The sequence below is a fragment of the Neoarius graeffei genome, chromosome 16, assembly GCF_027579695.1.
Source record: "Neoarius graeffei isolate fNeoGra1 chromosome 16, fNeoGra1.pri, whole genome shotgun sequence".
Lineage (NCBI taxonomy): Eukaryota > Metazoa > Chordata > Actinopteri > Siluriformes > Ariidae > Neoarius > Neoarius graeffei.
This window is the reverse complement of record NC_083584.1, coordinates 45,323,190-45,342,722: the sequence shown is the minus strand read 5'-3', so window position 1 is coordinate 45,342,722 and position 19,533 is coordinate 45,323,190. Positions and strand designations below refer to the sequence as shown.

Genomic DNA, 19,533 nt, shown 5'->3' with positions numbered 1-19,533 from the left:
TGGTCCAACCAATTCACTTCATAAGTCACATAATTAGTTGATTAAGATCCACCTGTGTGCAATCAAAGTGTCACATGATCTATCACATGATGTCTGTATAAATCAACCTGTTCTGGAAGGACCTGGACTCTGCAACACTACTAAGCATGCGACATGAAAACCAAGGAGTCTCCAAACAGGTCAGAGACAAAGTTGTGGAGAAGTATAGGTCAGGGTTGGGTTATTAAAAATATCCCAAACTTTGAACATCCCACCAAGCACCATTAAATTCACTGTAGCAAAATGGAAAGAATATGGCACCACTACAAACCTGACAAGAGAAGGCCGCCCACCAAAACTCACAGACGGGGCAAGGAGAGCATTAATCAGAGATGCAACAAAAACACGGGGCAAGGAGAGCATTAATCAGAGATGCAACAAAAACACCAAAGATAACACTGAAGGAGCTGCAAAGATCCACTGCAGAGATGGGAGTATCTGTCCATAGGACCACTTTAAGCCATACACTCCACAGAGCGGGGCTTTACGGAAGAGTGGCCAGGAAAAAGCCATTGCTTAAAGAAAAAATAAATAAGAAAACATGTTTGGAGTTTGCCCAACAGCATGTGACAGACTCCCCAAACACATGGAAGAAGATTCTCTGGTCAGATGAGACTAAAATTGATCTTTTTGGCCACCATGGGAAACGCCATGTGTGGTGCAAACCTAACACCCTGAGAACACCATTCCTACAGTGAAGCATGGTGGTGGCAGCATCATGCTGTGGGGATATTTTTCATCTGCAGGGACAGGAAAGATGGATGGCACTAAATACAGGGCAATTCTGGAGGAGAACCTGTTTGAGTCACCCAGAGGTTTGAGACTGGGACGAAGGTTCACATTCCAGCAGGACAATGACCCTAAACATACTGCTAAAGCTACACTGGAACGGTTTAAAGGGAAACATTTAAATGTCTTGGAATGGCCGAGTCAAAGCCCAGACCTCAATCCAATTGAGAATCTGTGGCATAACTTGAAGATTGCTGTACACCAACACAACCCATCTAACTCGAAGGAGTCGGATCAGTTTTGCCTTGAGGAATGAGCAAAAATCCCAGTGGCTCGATGTGCTAAGCTAATAGAGACATACCCCAAGACACTTGCAGCTGTAATTGCAGCAAAAGGTGGCTCTAGAAAGTATTGACTTGGGGGAGTATTTATGCACACTCCAGATTTCTGTTTTTTTTTTCATCTTTATTATTGTTTGTGTCACAGTAAAACAACAATTTTCAGCTTTAAAGTGGTAGGCATGTTGCGTAAATCAAATGGTGTTAACCCCCCAAAAATCCATTTTAATTCTAGCTTGTAAGGCAACAAAACAGGACAAACATAAAGGGGGATGAATACTTTTGCAAGACACTGTAAGAGTTTTTACACAGGAACTTAACTGTGCCACCTTAAAATTACAACCTTTTACAAGTAGATCTATGACAGCTATTGCTCTCTTTGGTGAACTGCTTGCTGGTAAAATACTTTATCAGCTTACTGAACTTTATCCGTACAGTTTAATATGAAAGAGTTAGCAAATGTAATTATCCTTGTATGAGCGACCCTGGAAAGTCAGAAGTTCTGTATGTATGCATATAAAGAAGCAGAGCCATAGGAGGGTGAGTCATGGAGATTGAAGTGGCACAAGATGATGAATGTGGCCTGTCAGTGTGACATCCCTCATAAGTCTGGCGCTCACTGGCTGTTTGCTTGGTTGTCATGCAAGATGCAAGACCCCTAAATTTGCATTTATTCCTCTACTTGTAGATATAAAAATCCACTTCAGCACTTTGCCATCAGAGCAAGTGACATGGTAGGGCTTCATACCAGGAATGCTGTCAGAAAGACTGACCATTCAGCTTAAAGCTTGACAAAAGCAACAGTTCTCTAGGGCTAGATATCCATTAGGTTTACGAAAGACATAAACAACATAAAAGAACAAAAAGGGCAGGGAAAAAGACATTTGATTTTTATTTCTGCAGAAATGTAGCTCTAATTAACCATATGTTGGGAAACCAGAGACATGGTTTAGAGTAGCAGCTGGAGTCCATTCATTTAAAAGAAAGCTCGCTGTTTAGTCATTTCTGTGATTTTCACTCCACAAAATGAACTACCTCTACAATATATATTAGTATAACTACGCAGATGATTATAGAAAATTGCGTGCGCTGATTGGTCGAGAAATTCAGACTATTTCTCGATAATCACCTCGAGCGACTTGGCAAAATGGCGGCCAAACGCTTCATCACCGTAAGTGAGGAAGAACTGCAAATGACGAAAGAAAATGCTGTTTCTAAAAGCACTAAAGACGCTATAAAGTTTGGTCTAAAACTATTCAAAGGTAAGGTGGAATTGGGGTTTATTTTATCTGTTTCAAAACAAAGTATTTTATGTGACTCGGGAGAGATAAATGAGAAGTCTGTGCCGCACCTTAATTACATTTGCATGCCGCTTTGGAAGTTTGAAATAAATAAGTTTTTGATATGATTTTTTAATAATCACCTGTGTATTTATACTCAAACAATTATCTACCTCAGGCTCAGTGAATATCGGTGAATAATAACCGAGATGAAGTCGAGGTAATTATTCACCAATATTCGCTTCACCATCAGCAAATAATTATTAAATAGAGGATAAGCACTTAAGTTCTTAAGATAAGCTCTTCTAAAGATACACTACCGTTCAAAAGTTTGGGGTCACTTTGAAATTTCCTTATTTTTGAAAGAAAAGCACTGTTCTTTTCAATGAAGATCACTTTAAACTAATCAGAAATCCACTCTATACATTGCTAATGTGGTAAATGACTATTCTAGCTGCAAATGTCTGGTTTTTGGTGCAATATCTCCATAGGTGTATAGAGGCCCATTTCCAGCAACTCTCACTCCAGTGTTCTAATGGTACAATGTGTTTGCTCATTGCCTCAGAAGGCTAATGGATGATTAGAAAACCCTTGTACAATCATGTTAGCACAGCTGAAAACAGTTGAGCTCTTTAGAGAAGCTATAAAACTGACCTTCCTTTGAGCAGATTGAGTTTCTGGAGCATCACATTTGTGGGGTCGATTAAATGCTCAAAATGGCCAGAAAAATGTCTTGACTATATTTTCTATTCATTTTACAACTTATGGTGGTAAATAAAAGTGTGACTTTTCATGGAAAACACAAAATTGTCTGGGTGACCCCAAACTTTTGAACGGTAGTGTAAACTCATTGGACAATATTGGAAATTTACAATCATCCACTATTCATATCCAATATACACTGCCACTTTATTTCTATTCATTTTTCTTTCCGGGCGGCACGGTGGTGTAGTGGTTAGCGCTGTCGCCTCACAGCAAGAAGGTCCTGGGTTCGAGCCCCGGGGCCGGCGAGGGCCTTTCTGTGCGGAGTTTGCATGTTCTCCCCGTGTCCGCGTGGGTTTCCTCCGGGTGCTCCGGTTTCCCCCACAGTCCAAAGACATGCAGGTTAGGTTAACTGGTGACTCTAAATTGACCGTAGGTGTGAATGTGAGTGTGAATGGTTGTCTGTGTCTATGTGTCAGCCCTGTGATGACCTGGCGACTTGTCCAGGGTGTACCCCGCCTTTCGCCCGTAGTCAGCTGGGATAGGCTCCAGCTTGCCTGCGACCCTGTAGAAGGATAAAGCGGCTAGAGATAATGAGAATGAGATTTTTCTTTCCTTTTCTCATATCTTCTCTGTACAATACTGTATATCCCTATTTCTTTTTAGGGAGTGTCTGTTTGCACCCAGGTGAGAATAGGCATATGGCAGCTATTTGGCTCTTTCCAACTGGTGTCAATAACATTATTGGCTACCGATACCTGGATTCTTGTCTTGTCTTTTGGTGGTGTGATATACAACCAGGTGTAAATAGCCACACTGTCTATCCACTTTAGGTACGAATAGCTTTGTTGACTGGGTGCAAATAGCATCTGCCTTCATTTTATCACTGTTTACAATGTTTGCACTGCACTGTCACTCAAGTCTGTTGCTTATATCTCGAATGTTTACACCATACAGCAATACCTCATCCCACATCACACTTTTGCACTGTATCCTTTTTAATATCTCATCTCATCTCATTATCTCTAGCCGCTTTATCCTTCTACAGGGTCACAGGCAAGCTGGAGCCTATCCCAGCTGACTACGGGCAAAAGGCGGGGTACACCCTGGACAAGTCGCCAGGTCATCACAGGGCTGACACATAGACACAGACAACCATTCACACTCACATTCACACCAGTTAACCTAACCTGCATGTCTTTGGACTGTGGGGGAAACCAGAGCACCCGGAGGAAACCCACGTGGACACGGGGAGAACATGCAAACTCCACACAGAAAGGCCCTCGCCGGCCCCGGGGCTCGAACCCAGGACCTTCTTGCTGTGAGGCGACAGCGCTAACCACTACACCACCGTGCCGCCCCCTTTTTAATATATGTATTCTTATTTTGTTTCATTTATAATGTTAAATTACTTTTAGTATATTTCTAATTACCTGTGCTGCTGGAATAGGTCGATCAATCAATCTATCTATCCATCTATCGGAAAATGTTTACTACATACTGTACATGGTATGGTCTATTTAGAAGGGGCCACCATAGAGGTTTTTTGGTTTGTTTGTTTGTTTGGTTGGTTGTTTTTTTTTTTTTTATAGTTTTACCATAATAAAGAATTTTATGAGAAAAGTTTCCAAAAGATGATCCCTTTAATATCATTTCCTTTAATGACCATTTAGAAGAGCTCTTCGAAGTGACATTCTAGTCTTTGGTTCGGAAAGACCTTACAACTGGCTGCTGTGAGGATTTTTCCTTGAAGTCACATAAATAGGCATTAATACCTCAGAGATACTTTTAGGATGCATACTGTACCTTCTTTGTTTTTAATATTTAATATGGAGATTGATACATTATTTTAATGAACATAAATATATATAATACCAATAAATTGAATCCATTCTTAAAGTCCTACATCCTCAGAAAGGAAGTGCTCGTCAGATGGTCTTTGCATTGTTTACAGCTCTACTTGGATCCTTTACTGAAAGGAAAAACCTCTGTTATAGGGTTCTACATAGAGCATAAGGTGACACCAGTGTAGTTTTGTTTGTGCTTACTGCTTCTTTGCTCTTGGCAGAGACTCCCTACTTCACAGCCGAGCCCAGGAGGAAGATGATGGGAGAAGTGGAGAAAAGCATGGATATCCCGTGCCAGGCTCGAGGTCAGCACTAGAAACTGTACTTTTATATAAGCTTTAGTATGGTTGTTCACCACTTCTGTAGATGGGATATATTTTCAGCATGTATTCTCTTCACTCATGCAAACACCCAAAGCTTTCACCAGAGAGAAACTTTATGCGAAGCATCCAGTGATTTGCAGTGATCTGAGCACAGTATCTAAAAGTCTAAAAGTGTGTGTTGATGGAGAAATGGAAAATTGCTCAAAGTGATTTATAAAAGCATAACGGCTCAGGGAATGTCATTTTGAGTTGACTGTAAGAGAGATGGTGGCCTTTTGGAAGAGTAGCGAAGTCATGATTAGCTGTGAGAGATGAGTAGTTGAGTGGAAAGGGCCTCCAAATCATTATTTTGAGGAAAAAATGGGCAGTGGAAATGGTATTGGCTTTCTGCCAAAATTATTCTCCATTGCTTTCCCCACCAGTTTTCTAATAGCCAAAAAGTGGAAGGTCAGCCAATAGTCAGGGCCATTCATACAGTATTTGTCAGTGTTGCATCCAGGTGTCACACTTCTGCGGTTTCAGAGGTGATTGGGAAAAATTATCCCGTCAACATCAGACGCATTTGGAGAAATAAAAACAACCAGCAGGGCCACTTCTAACTTTATAAAGTGGGAAGTAGAATCAGATCACTGCTTCACTAGGGTCCTCCTTCTGAAAGATTACAGTTTTGTTTTTCTTGGTTGCACTGGACAAATTCTCAAATGGAAATGGTACTTCTCATAACCACATGTGTAAACCTGCACAACCTTAAGTCAGTTTCTCACAACAGAATGGCATTACCTCTGCCAACTTTTTTGCAGGAGGTTGTTTTCGCCTCTTTTTTTTGTCTTTTCCCAATATAACTCAAAAAGTAGTGAACTGATTTTAATGAACTTTGGAGGAAAGGTGAGCCATGGGCCAAGGAACAGTTGATTAGATTTTGTTGCAAATCCAGATATGTATGCGGATCTAGGATTTTTTTTTTGTCTTTTCCCAACATAACTCAAAAAGTAGTGAACGGATTTGGATGAAATTTGGTGTCCAGCTTTAGTATTATCTTAGGTTCAAGTGATTTCAATTTTGATGTTGACAACATGTGACTTGGCAGAGATATGCACTCTACCGAGTACCCTTATAGTTTATTATTGTTTTTATTCATTTACAGATTATTTCGTTTTGGTTCTTATAGGATTAGGTGCATTCACCTTCAATTTGCTTGAAAATTAGTTGTACTAGTCATGTTGCCAAAATGAATTGTCTGCTTCTCATGGGTTTAGTTCTGCTCTGCAAAACATTCAGACGTGTGCATGATGTAAGTCATCACATGCAAAAATGGTAATTCAGTTGTCAGAAAGGCTACTTCAATTGTGAAGTATAAGGGAAATAGTTCAAAAACAGAGGTTTTATGGGCTGAATTCTGAATTTCATTAACGAAAGGACATGTTCAAACTTCCAGATCAACAAATCTCAGGTGTGATTCACAGCAAGTCCAAGCATATACTGTATTCAGCTCCTGAACCTGTGAATTAGGGATGCTGCAGTTTTTGAACATGGAGGAACAAGCTGTTGTTGACCAGAGGCAAATGCCTCTGTATGAAAGCAGGTTGAGGATGTGAGGAGGTATGCTAAGAGGAAGACAGCACAAAGGAAGAGCCAGAAGATGATCAGTTGTAACATGATCAGTTCTGTCACATAAAAGGTTTTTCATTTTCAAGAGAGAAATTAAGTTTGATCTTGCATTTTTTAAATTAGGCAGCTTGTACATGCATTTAATATTTTTACAATGCATTTAGGCAAAGGTAAGTGTGTGAACACATACAAATATGGGGTGAATTCAAATATATTGAGACAACGTTTCTGAAAATCAGTATAGGGGCCTTTCACCGATGTCACAGGTTTTTGTTGATCACGCAGCGTCCACCATATTGCCGGCCAAACAAAGAAATAGAGCCACAACAGTTAATAATGAAAATTGAAATGACTGCAGTCAGTACAATCTCTCAGAAATGATTAACAATTTAGATTATACCAGCAGATCACATTACATCGAAAAGCTGAAACATGTAGTCATCACAGAGCCATATAATTTACACACAAATGTATTTATTGTACTTGAAAGGTGTATGGCAAACCAGCTGCCAGACTTGGAACACTACGACATCCTGAACTATTTAGTACTAGCAGGTTACCCGGCGTTGCCTGGGTTTTGCAAAGTTCTGGGTTGCCCTCAGACTTCCATGTCAAATTTGGTGAAGATCCGTCAAGAAATGGTGATGTTAACCCAAGACAAACAAAAATCCAAACATCCACCACCCAGGGCCCCACTGGGGACCCCCTGGTACCCAAATATGGAATTTCTGAGTTCTGCCAAATTGTGGCTGTCTCCTGTACCTACGTGCCAAGTTTATTGAAGATCTGTCGAGAATTTGTGTTGATAAATGTAACGTGAAAGGCATTGAGAGAGGGGGTGGGTGGATGTTGTGCCCCCAGGGACCTCCCTGGGGCCCGTACATGAATTTTGCTTATATCTGCAAAATTCCGGGTCATCCCCGGACCTGCTTGCCAAATTTGGTAAAAATCCGTCGAGAAATGGTGACATTAGCTCAAGACAAACAAACAAACTTTGCTGCTTATTATATAGATTAGGGACTTCTAAATACACTGGAGAAATGTTAAAGGCATACGAAAGTACAGATGCCTACTGATATTCTGAGGCAGGTTTTGTGCCGGAATGTTATGGGAAATTCTTGATAAATAAATATACCTTATTATGACAAAGGTAAGCTCATATGTGGACTTCTAATAGTAATAAACAAGCCTAGCATATTTTATGGTGTTTAGAACAGATTCAGGACACATATTCATTGGTTTATGCCTTCACTTTCATCCTGAGTGACACATTATTTATGAAATGTTATTTATTTGTTGAACCCTTATCTATGGCATCAATAAATCAAATCAGCAACAGGACTTCTCAAATCTACTCTAAATCGATTAATTAATTTCTTACAGGAGTAACTGAATAAATGAATAAATAAATAAACAGGATTTAGAAAATCTTCAGTATTAAGCACTCTTCTGTTTTTTTAATCAAAATTTAGATTTTTTTTTTTTCGCTTCTCAGGCAGGAAAATAAATGCTGCTAAGTTAAACTGTCCCAGTTTACCTGACTTCATGCTTTTACATTCTTATATACAAACAAAAGAATATATCAATCAGAAATAACAGAATTCCATTGGTATTTGATTACGTATTTAACTTTTGAACAATAAATGTAAACATGAAAATATATACTGAATAATAATGTACTGGAAAATGTTTGTCACCTCAACCCCATCTGTAAACACATTTCCCAGAATCCTTTGTGACAAGATTTAGCATATGACCGGTTACTTTGCTCTCATTCTCCAAACTTCTAATCACACACGTGCGCACATCTATTTCAACTCACAAGTTCACTACATATACATGCATATGTATGCAAACTTCGATCAGTTCATAATAGATTAGATTAAAAAGATTTATTGGCAGTTCAGGGAAAGGTCCAGTGGTGCAGTGGTTAGCACTGTTGTATCACAGCAAGAAGGTTCTGGGTTTGAACCTCGTGTCTGAACTGGGACTGACTTTCTCGGCATGTTCTCCTTGTGCCTGCCTGGGTTTCCACTGGGTGTTCAGGTTTCTTCCCACCATCCACAGACATCTAAATTAGCTCAACTGGCTACTCTAAAGCACCCATAGGTGTGAGTGTGAACAGTTGTTACACCCTTGTGTTCATGGACGAGGCTGGTTTCAATCTGGTCAAAGGCAGGAGACATAGCAAAAATGTCAGAAACCACCAAGCCACAGTAGATGTACAAAGCCAATTCAGGGGCAGTATAATAATATGTGATGTAAATATAAAAATATCTGAGAATGGTGTGAGGACATATGTACTCACCGGTGACTTTATTAGGAACACTCGCACATACACCTGCTGTTTGATGCAGTTCTCTAATCAGCCGATCCCTTGACAGCAGCACAATGCATACAATCATGCAGATACAAATCAAGAGCTTCAGTTAATGTTCACTTCAAACATCAGAATGGGACAAATTGTGATCTCAAAGTGTGACTTTCACTGTGGCATGGGTGTTGGTTTGAGCCAGATGGACTGGTTTGAGTATTTCAGAAACTGCTGATCTCCTGGGGTTTTCACACACAACAGTCTCTAGAGTTTACACAGAATGGTGCGAAAAACAAAAAACATTGAGTGAGCGACAGTTCTGTGGGTGAAAACACCTTGTTGATAAGAGAGGTCAGAGGAAAATGGCCAGATTGGTTTGAGCTGTCAGGAAGGATATAGTAACTCATACCAACTCTTAACAACCATGGTGAGCAGAAAAGCATCTCAGCATGCAACAGCAGAAGAACACATTGGGTTCCACTACTGTAGCCAAGAACAGGAATCATAGAATCAAGAACAAGTTCCTATTAAAGTGGCCAGTGATACCCCTTTTTCACCAAATCAGTTCCAGGGCTGGTTCGGGGCCAGTGCTTAGTTTGGAACCAGGTTTTCTCTTTCCACTGACAAAGAACTGGCTCTGGGCCAGAAAAACCGGTTCCAGGGTAGCACCAGCTCTTTGCTGGGCTAGAGGAAAGAACTGCTTACGTCAGCGGGGGGGTGGAGTTGTTAAGCCCAACAACAATAGCAATAGAGGGTGCCATTTTTAAATAAGCGACGAGATATCATGGATGCAGTAAAGCAGCAGTCATTCATTATTGTTGTTGCTGCTGCTTCTTCTTCTTCTCCGTGTTGTTGTTGCTTCGATGTTCGTGCCAAGGTTTATGCAAACGCAGCGACGTAACTGACGTATACAGTGACGTAATGACGTGGCTCCCCTTAGCACCCCGAGCTATGGAAAAGCAAACTGGTTCTCAGCTGGTTCGCAAGTTGAACGAGTTGTGAACCAGCACCAGCACTGGCCCCGAACCAGCCCTGGAACTGATTTGGTGGAAAAGGGGTATGAGTGTATTTCCAATATTGGCCCATACAACACCCAGCATCTCCTGACATTCTTAGACACCCTCTACAAAGATTTTGTCTGAGAGAATGAGAGAGGTTTGGTAAGACTTGCCAAATTTTGCCAAAAAAGTCTAGGATAATATAAGCTTCCACCCCACAAATGTCATCATGAATGGTGTACTGTTAATGCTACTAAAGGATGCTGATGGAGTCCTTTCCACCATATTCTCCATTCCTGAATCCAGCTAAAGGATTCTTTTCGACATGGAGGTGGAAGGTCTATGATCGGTGACTTCAAGACCAAGTGTGTCTGACTGGTGCAGTGGATGCTACTTGTGATGACAGGGCTGAAATCTTCTTGCATGCTGCATCCATCCCCTGCAATGTTCTGCTATGATGTCATCACACGTTTAGTTAATAACTAAACTAAACGTGTGATGACATCATAGCAGAACATTGCAGGGGATGGATGCAGCATGCAAGAAGATTTCAGCCCCGTTGCATTGCAGTGGAAAATGTCAGGAGTGAAGTCAATGAAAATCTGTGGCCAGAGATACAGCAACAACAGAATGTTCAATGAGGTGGATGTAGTCTTGAGTGTAGCACTTTAGTGTTATTGTGTCATAGTACAGGGCATTTTTTGTGGTTTCTATGGTTTCTGATGGATGCGGTATTTTTGCACTCTATTGTGCTATGTAATTTTTCTGTGAACCATATTGTACAAAAAATAAATCTGCATCTGAATAGTATTCAATTTGACACACAATAGCATTCAGTTATTCAGTTTTATTTTGGCGGCACTGGTTAATTTACTGACACAATGACTACATTTTGAAGCGTGGGTTGAAGGTTTTGGGTGAGTTATAAACTTTTGCTGGTGAACTATGGTGCTGTGATGGCCCATACAAGCTCTTTTGACAAATGCACCTAGAGTTTTGAGAATGTTAAAACGATTTCAGGAAATGATCCTGTAAGCAAGCATGTAGGTTTGCAATCTTATTGGATTCTCTGCAATTAGTACATGTACAGTGGGTTCCAAAAGTCTGAGACCACAATCAAAATCTGAGATTGATTGATTTGATTTAACATTGAAAATAAACAGGTGGTTTTAGAATTTATTTCCAACTTTTTTTCAAAAGATAATGTTAAATCTCTGAATATTTAATACAATATATAATATTCAAGATTCTGCACTATTTCTAGGTCCCTGCTTTTAGTGGAAGCAAATGTGTGATGCTGACCATGTTAAATGCTCTGTACAAAAGGTCAGGTTTTCCTTATCCCTAATCTTTTCTATTGAAGTTCGTGCTCAGACGACGCACCAGTGGATTTGATCTAAAATGTATAAGATTTTGTACAAATTTGAGGAGTCTATGGCTGCATGCCTACTACCCAGCCGTAACTGTAGTACATTCTATGAGTACGGTATGTGAGCGAGTAGTAAAGACACGATTCGGATATACTCTGTCACCATCTTACCTGTCCTCTGACCTGGATGGTCACAGATGATGTATACCTATATATATATATATATATATATATATATATATATATATATATATATTAGTCGTCGACTTACGACCTATGCGACTTACGACCGATCGACTTTACCACCGTCTGGTTATGACTGGCAAGTGTTTCCCAGCTGAGCTAGCTGAGCGTACGACAGTTTCCGCCCCAGCTCCCGGCAGCGCCTCTTGCCGCGTACAACAGTTTACGCTCCAGGCACATGCGCAGTCTCTCTCGTGCTCCCACGCGCACTCTGTCCTACAGTTTCCGCCCCAGCTCCAGGCACATGCGCAGTCTCTCTCGCGCTCCCTCGTGCACTCCGTCATACAGTTTCCGCCCCAGCTCCTGGTTTATGAAACGAGCAAATCCTCCCGCCAGCCCGAGCGCTGCAACAGCTGATGATGACATAGACAACCCACAGCCAAGCACCAGTGATGCCAGCGGTCACTAAGTTTTGTATTTTGCTATGTTTTACATTTGTATTTTGGTATGTTTCAAACTAAAATGTTTTCTATTTTTCACACCTGTATTTCGTATTTTTTGTTTTGCACATATTAAACGAATTGTACTGTACGCAGTGTAGTATGCAGTGTTTGACTTAAACCAAATAATGAGCCAAAGTAATGAAATAAGAAAATGTTGATAAAATAAGACTTTAAGATGATTACAATATCATTACACATCACAACTTGCGTTCATTTAACATAGGCCGACTTACGACCAGATCGGTTTACGACCGGTCAGTCTACCGGTATATACAATGGCAGAAACGTGTAAACTATTCTTGATACATTTATGGGCGGCACGGTGGTGCAGTGGTTAGCACTGTCACCTCACAGCAAGAAGGTTCTGGGTTTGAGCCCAGTGGCCAACTGGGGCCTTTGTGTGGAGATTGCATGTTCTTCTGAGAAAGGATGGCACGGTGGTGTAGTGATTAGCACTGTCGCCTCACAGCAAGAAGGTCCTGGGTTCAAGCCCAGCGGCCTGTGAGGTCCTTTCTGTGTGGAGTTTGCATGTTCTCCCCATGTCTGCGTGGGTTTCCTCCGGGTGCTCCGGTTTCTTCCCACTGTCCAAAGACATGCACATTAGTTCAATTGGCTACTCTAAATTACCCATAGGTGTGTATGTGTACCTGCCACTTGATGAGGGTTTAGGTCCATCTGGTGTGCTATCTGGGATTGACTGATTGGGTCCATCTGGTGTGTAAATCTGGGATTGATTGATTTAACATTGAAAATAAACAGGTGGTTTTAGAATTTAGAAATATTTCAAACTTTTTTTTCAAAAGATAATGTCTTAATATAACCCAAGAGAATTCATGGAAGCTAGTTGATGGCTTTTTGGATCGCCAACCCTCAATTATGCCACTGTATGTGAGCCATTCCACAGAATCAGTGCCATTTCCATCCCTAGAAAATTATATGTATAAATACACATAAAAATGTACTTTAAAATACATTTCCTTATTACGCAGAATGTCCTGCACATTGATCTGATTTCAAATTTAAGATATATAATTGTAAGGATTAATAAAAATTACCTAAAACACTGAAAAATAGCATGTGTTACCTGTCCCCGCACTCTAACTTTATACTTAACTATGAAATATTATGATTAAAATCCTTCAGAAACGGTATTTCTTTTGCACTGTTGTGTGACTCCATATCCTACCCATGGTTTAAATATATTTTTTTCATAAGAAATCCACAATATCGGAGTTAAAATACACATTTTAGTCGTGTCCCTGGGTTTTCACTCAGTCCTGTTACTCAAACATATTACCCCATCTGACAAATTTGGAACATTCCATAAATCACATGCTCAACAGGAAGTTACATCAGCTGTGTCTTCTGAAGACCATGGGAAGACCAAAAGTTAGTTCTCTCATTTACTTTTCTGTATATTTGATGATTTTTTTTAACTTTGACTGATAAGGTCAATGTCAACATACTGTCCTGTTACTTAAATTATTTCTTAGATGATATTTGTTTATTTTAAAAATACAGATTTTTGGTAAATCACTAGAATGTGCTAAGTGTGGTCATGCTATTAGCGATGATGTTATGTGGCTTAATTCCATGTATTAGCTAATCCTAGGCTAAAAACTCAGTCCTGTTACTTTCAGAGTTTTGGTAACAGGACTGAAAAAAATGCAGCCATCTTTGACTTCCAAACCTTGTAACGTAACCTGAGGTTGACCAATACACATTTTGAATAGTTAAATATGTGTGTTATTATAATCAGTGTTGAAAAGATATAACAAATTAAGTTTAATTTGGGAGTGGTACAACAAGCACATGGCACCCATTCGGTGGAATGTCCCATGTAGTGACCCATAAACATTCATTTCCACTAATAAACTCACAAAAGTGACAGTTTAACACATCTTGGAACCAGACACTTCATCCGTTAACGATTGGCAGCAGACAGATGGATACATTTGTACACCACTGCAACAACCAGCTTTGCTTCTTTCCATTTTTTCCAGGGGGAATTCTTATTCTTCTTTGGTTATTCAGAGGCTCTCAGCTGAATTATGGGATAGTGTAGTGTAGTATTTGCATACTATGGATGTAGTAGATCATCCAGATATTAGATTAGATTAGATTAGATTAGATTAGATTAGATTAGATTAGATTAGATTAGATTAGATAAAACTTTATTGATCCCTTTGGGCGGGTTCCCTCAGGGAAATTAAGATTTGATAAGACTATTTGACCACTGTTACAATAAGACTATTTGACCACTGTTAAATGCCTGCTGAGTATTTGGACACACTACATACTAGTTTTTGCGTACTAATAGTATGGAAGTATGTATATTCGGACACATCATATGCCAGCTCGAGTGCACACTGTCATTAAAGCAAAAAGGGGATGCCAAATACTAAGAAACTCTTAAATTCATGTAAATATTTTAAAGATTCTACTTTTCACTCAAGTTGTTGTCCGTAATATAATTTGTAAAGAAAATTATTGTATTCAATTCAAAAACATGTCAAATAGAAGCATTTCCACTCATGGACTCAGACTTCTGGACCCCACTGTATGTAGTGACCCATAAACATTCAGTTCCACTAATAAACTCACAAAAGTGACAATTTAACACATCTTGGAACCAGACACTTCGTTAGTTAACGATTGGCATTGTAAAGCTAAATAAGTTACACAGTCCAGTGACTTTCTTTTAAAGCACACTGGAGCTGATATGAGTGCTGAATTTTCCTGACAGCTCTTTCAGGGTACTTAAAGCGTCCCTTGAGAGTGCTTCTCAAGCTGCCAAAATAATTCTTAGAAGCGTTGAAGTTGAATCAATCTCATGCTTGTGTCTGATCATCTCATTTCCACTTGATATTCTTTTCTACATTGTACGTAGCAGAAGTTCACATTGCAGGATCTTCAAGGACCCTTAACCAGCCAGTCCACATTTTTGTGCCAGCTTCCAAAATACATGCGCCAAAGGTATCAGCATTCTGCACTCATTCATTAGGAGATGACTGGCATGCACCTCAGTCCACAAGACCTGAACTGGAAGCTTTTTTTATGTGGAATTTTGTTGTAATGCCAAATAAAATATTTTACTCGACGCACAAGTAGTGTAATCCTCTGATAGTTGGACAATGTGTGTGTGTGTGTGTGTGTGTGTGTGTGTGTGTGTGTGTGTGTAAATATGTAACCATTAGTTAATTCATGGCAAAGCCACTAGCTACAGCAGAGGTCTTTAGCTAATGAACTGTGGTCAAAATACAGGCCTGTTATTTATCAATATATCAGAGAATCAAATCCGAGTACTCAAAAATACTGCAGCTAAACTGATTAAGGTATGAAAAAAATAGCTATAGTTTCGCAACACCTATTTTTTTTTACCTCACCTCTTTCTTTCTTTCTTTCTTTCTTTCTTTCTTTCTTTCTTTCTTTTCCAAATGTAACTCAAAAAGTAGTGAATGGATTTTGATAAAATTTTGAGGAAAGGTGAGCCATGGTCCAAGGGACAGTTGATTAGATTTTTTTTAAAGATTTTTTTTGGGCTTTTTTCACCTTTATTGGATAGGACAGTGTAGAGACAGGACAGGAAATGAGCAGGAGAGAGAGAGAGAGAGACGGGGAGGGATCGGGAAATGACCTCGGGTCGGAATCAAACCCGGGTCCCTAGATTTATGGTATGGCGCCACAACGCCCCAGTTGATTAGAGTTTAACATAAATCTGAATATGTGGCTTGGCAGAGGTCTACACTCTACCGAGTGCCTTTCTAGTTTTTATTTGTGAACCAAAGCAGCTTCTATCACCTGGATATGCTTTTATGTCAATTATTTACCTGAAAGCAGCTCATTAAAAACGGAAAGCATTTTCAGAGGCGTGTATTGATTTTGTATTTCATTTACCCACTCTGAGATGATTAAAAAAAAAACAAGCAGTGTTTAAAGACGAATGAAGAAGTATATGCTTATTTCTGAAGTTCAAACGTGTCTCATCTGTTCAGAGTTAAAAAGGTGTTTATCAAAAGTGGTACTGTGACGCACTGGTGCGAAACAAAACAAGATCATCCATCCATCGTCTGTAGCCGCTTATCCTGTGCAAGCTGGAGCCTCTCCCAGCTGACTATGGGTGAGAGGCGGGGTACACCCTGGACAAGTCGCCAGATCATCACAGGGCTGACACCGAGACCAACAACCATTCACACTCACATTCACACCTACGGTCAATTTAGAGCCACCTATTAACCTAACCTGCATGTCTTTGGACTGTGGGGGAAACCAGAGCACCCAGAGGAAACCCACGCAGACACGGGGAGAACATGCAAACTCCACACCTCATTGGCCGCTGGGCTCGAACCCAGAACCTTGCTGTGAGGTGACAGGTTCCACTACACCACCGTGCCACCCAAAACAAGATCTTTAAAAAAAATTGATATCTTATCTATAACTCATTATTAATGATTAAGCATTAATAAGTAACTGTTGTCACCAGCCAGTCATGTTAGTTCCTAATCTGGGTCTTTGTAAGCTAGGATTTTTTAAAGGAACCAATTTCAGTTCAATTCCCCTGAGTTAAAGCTGAATATATCACAATGTGTATAAATGTTTTATGTCTATGTGTATATCAGACCTGCTACTAGAATATGAAGCAGTCCATACTGTTGACCCCTTATCCCTGTTGGCTTTTAACCCTCAGGTGTGCCTATGCCCAAGCTGGAGTGGTATAAGGATGCAGTGCCACTCAGCAAGCTGAATAATCCACGCTATAAAGTCATCTCCAGCATGGGACTGCAGATCAGGAGACTGCAGCCTAACGATGCCGGCATCTTCCAGTGCTTTGCTAGGAATGCGGCTGGAGAGATGCAGGTCCACACCTATCTAGATGTGACAAGTGAGTCAGAAGCAATGCAGAGATAAATTTGTATTCCGGCTTCGCCGATTGTTAGGAAAGCGCGTTCTGTCTGGCCGTAATTACTGGCTCGCGGAGACAGAGGAAGCATAATAAAAGGCATTATGTGTGACGGACTGAATAGAACTCACTCTCTATGCTTTAACGTCCTGCAGTCACAAATACGTTTCTGCTAATGTAAAACCAAATGCTTCTCATTCATCAGTTAGGAAATTGAAGCATTTCCCTGTAGAAAAGCCTGTCTGGTGCTGATTACTTCATAATGTTTGCTGTTTTGAGGCTCCTCGTGCCCGTGCCTGTGCCATATGAGGCTATAAAGGTGTCGAGGAGAAACACTCCCATCATGCTGATAATTACACTGCCACTGTGTGATCGCACTGGCTGTATTGTGATAATGATTTTTAAATTTACACCTTGACCTTTAGACGATCCTATTTTCTCTGATTACGGAATTACTGATTGTTTCCTCTGAGTGGCATCAGACGGACCACAAGACCTGTTTTATTTATTTTTTATATATATATATATACAGTGGTGCTTGAAAGTTTGTGAACCCTTTAGAATTTTCTATATTTCTGCATAAATATGACCTAAAACATCATCAGATTTTCACACAAGTCCTAAAAGTAGATGAAGAGAACCCAGTTACACAAATGAGACAAAAATATTATACTTGGTCATGTATTTATTGAGGAAAATGATCCAATAGTACATATCTGTGAGTGGCAAAAGTATGTGAACCTCTAGGATTAGCAGTTAATTTGAAGGTGAAATTAGAGTCAGGTGTTTTCAATCAATGGGATGACAATCAGGTGTGAGTGGGCACCCTGTTTTATTTAAAGAACAGGGATCTATCAAAGTCTGATCTTCACAACACATGTTTGTAGAAGTGTATCATGGCACAAACAAAGGAGATTTCTGAGGACCTCAGAAAAAGCGTTGCTGATACTCATCAGGCTGGAAAAGGTTACAAAACCATCTCTAAAGTCATAGAGTCATAGATTGGACTCCACCAATCCACAGTCAGACAGATTGTGTACAAATGGAGGAAATTCAAGACCATTGTTACCCTCCCCAGGAGTGGTCAACCAACAAAGATCACTCCAAAAGCAAGGTGTGTAATAGTCGGCAAGGTCACAAAGGACCCCGGGGTAATTTCTAAGCAACTGAAGGTCTATCTCACATTGGCTAATGTTAATGTTCATGAGTCCACCATCAGGAGAACACTGAACAACAATGGTGTGCATGGCAGGGTTGCAAGGAGAAAGCCACTGCTCTCCAAAAAGAACACTGCTGCTCATTTGCAGTTTTCTAAAGATCACGTGGACAAGCCAGAAGGCTATTGGAATAATGTTTTGTGGACGGATGAGACCAAAATAGAACTTTTTGGTTTAAATGAGAAGCGTTATGTTTGGAGAAAGAAAAACACTGCATTCCAGCATAAGAACCTTATCCCATCTGTGAAACATGGTGGTGGTAGTATCATGGTTTGGGCCTGTTTTGCTGCATCTAAGCCAGGACAGCTTGCCATCATTGATGGAACAATGAATTCTGAATTATACCAGTGAATTCTAAAGGAAAATGTCAGGACATCTGTCCATGAACTGAATCTCAAGAGAAGGTGGGTCATGCAGCAAGACAACGACCCTAAGCACACAAGTCGTTCTACCAAAGAATAGTTAAAGAAGAATAAAGTTAATGTTTTGGAATGGCCAAGTCAAAGTCCTGACCTTAATCCAATCGAAATGTTGTGGAAGGACTTGAAGCGAGCAGTTCATGTGAGGAAACCCACCAACATCCCAGAGTTGAAGCTGTTCTGTACGGAGGAATGGGCTAAAATTCCCCCAAGCCGGTGTGCAGGACTGATCAACAGTTACCGGAAACGTTTAGTTGCAGTTATTGCTGCACAAGGGGGTCACACCAGAGACTGAAAGCAAAGGTTCACATACTTTTGCCACTCACAGATATGTAATATTGGATCATTTTCCTCAATAAATAAATGACCAAGTATAATATTTTTGTCTCATTTGCTTAACTGGGTTCTCTTTATCTACTTTTAGGACTTGTGTGAAAATCTGATGATGTTTTAGGTCATATTTATGCAGAAATATAGAAAATTCTAAAGGGTTCACAAACTTTCAAGCATCACTGTGTATATATATATATATATATATATATATATATATATATATATATATATATATATATATGCTATTATTATATGATATGTCTGATGTGTCTTTGCTGAAGGTTAACTCCGACTTCAGTGAAGTAGCAGACCTTTTGAATGAACTTTCTACATGTGATCCAAGGAGTCTCTTGTCTCATTTGAATGAGATTTCTAGAATGTCATTCCATAATGTGAGACAATATAGAAAGAAAAAAAACTCCCGAGTAATT

At 40.0% G+C, this 19,533-nt stretch overlaps 1 protein-coding gene across 4 annotated transcripts in view; it reads left to right on the top strand.

Moving 5' to 3' along the window:
• Positions 1 to 19,533, top strand: part of sdk1a (sidekick cell adhesion molecule 1a) — a 539,170-nt gene that overhangs the window by 374,271 nt on the left and 145,366 nt on the right. For all 4 annotated transcript variants that reach the window (XM_060943068.1, XM_060943067.1, XM_060943066.1 and 1 more), the window contains 2 exons: positions 5,157 to 5,240; positions 16,921 to 17,115. In XM_060943068.1, the coding sequence (XP_060799051.1) occupies positions 5,157 to 5,240; positions 16,921 to 17,115 (279 nt within the window). The remainder of the gene's footprint in view (positions 1 to 5,156; positions 5,241 to 16,920; positions 17,116 to 19,533) is intronic.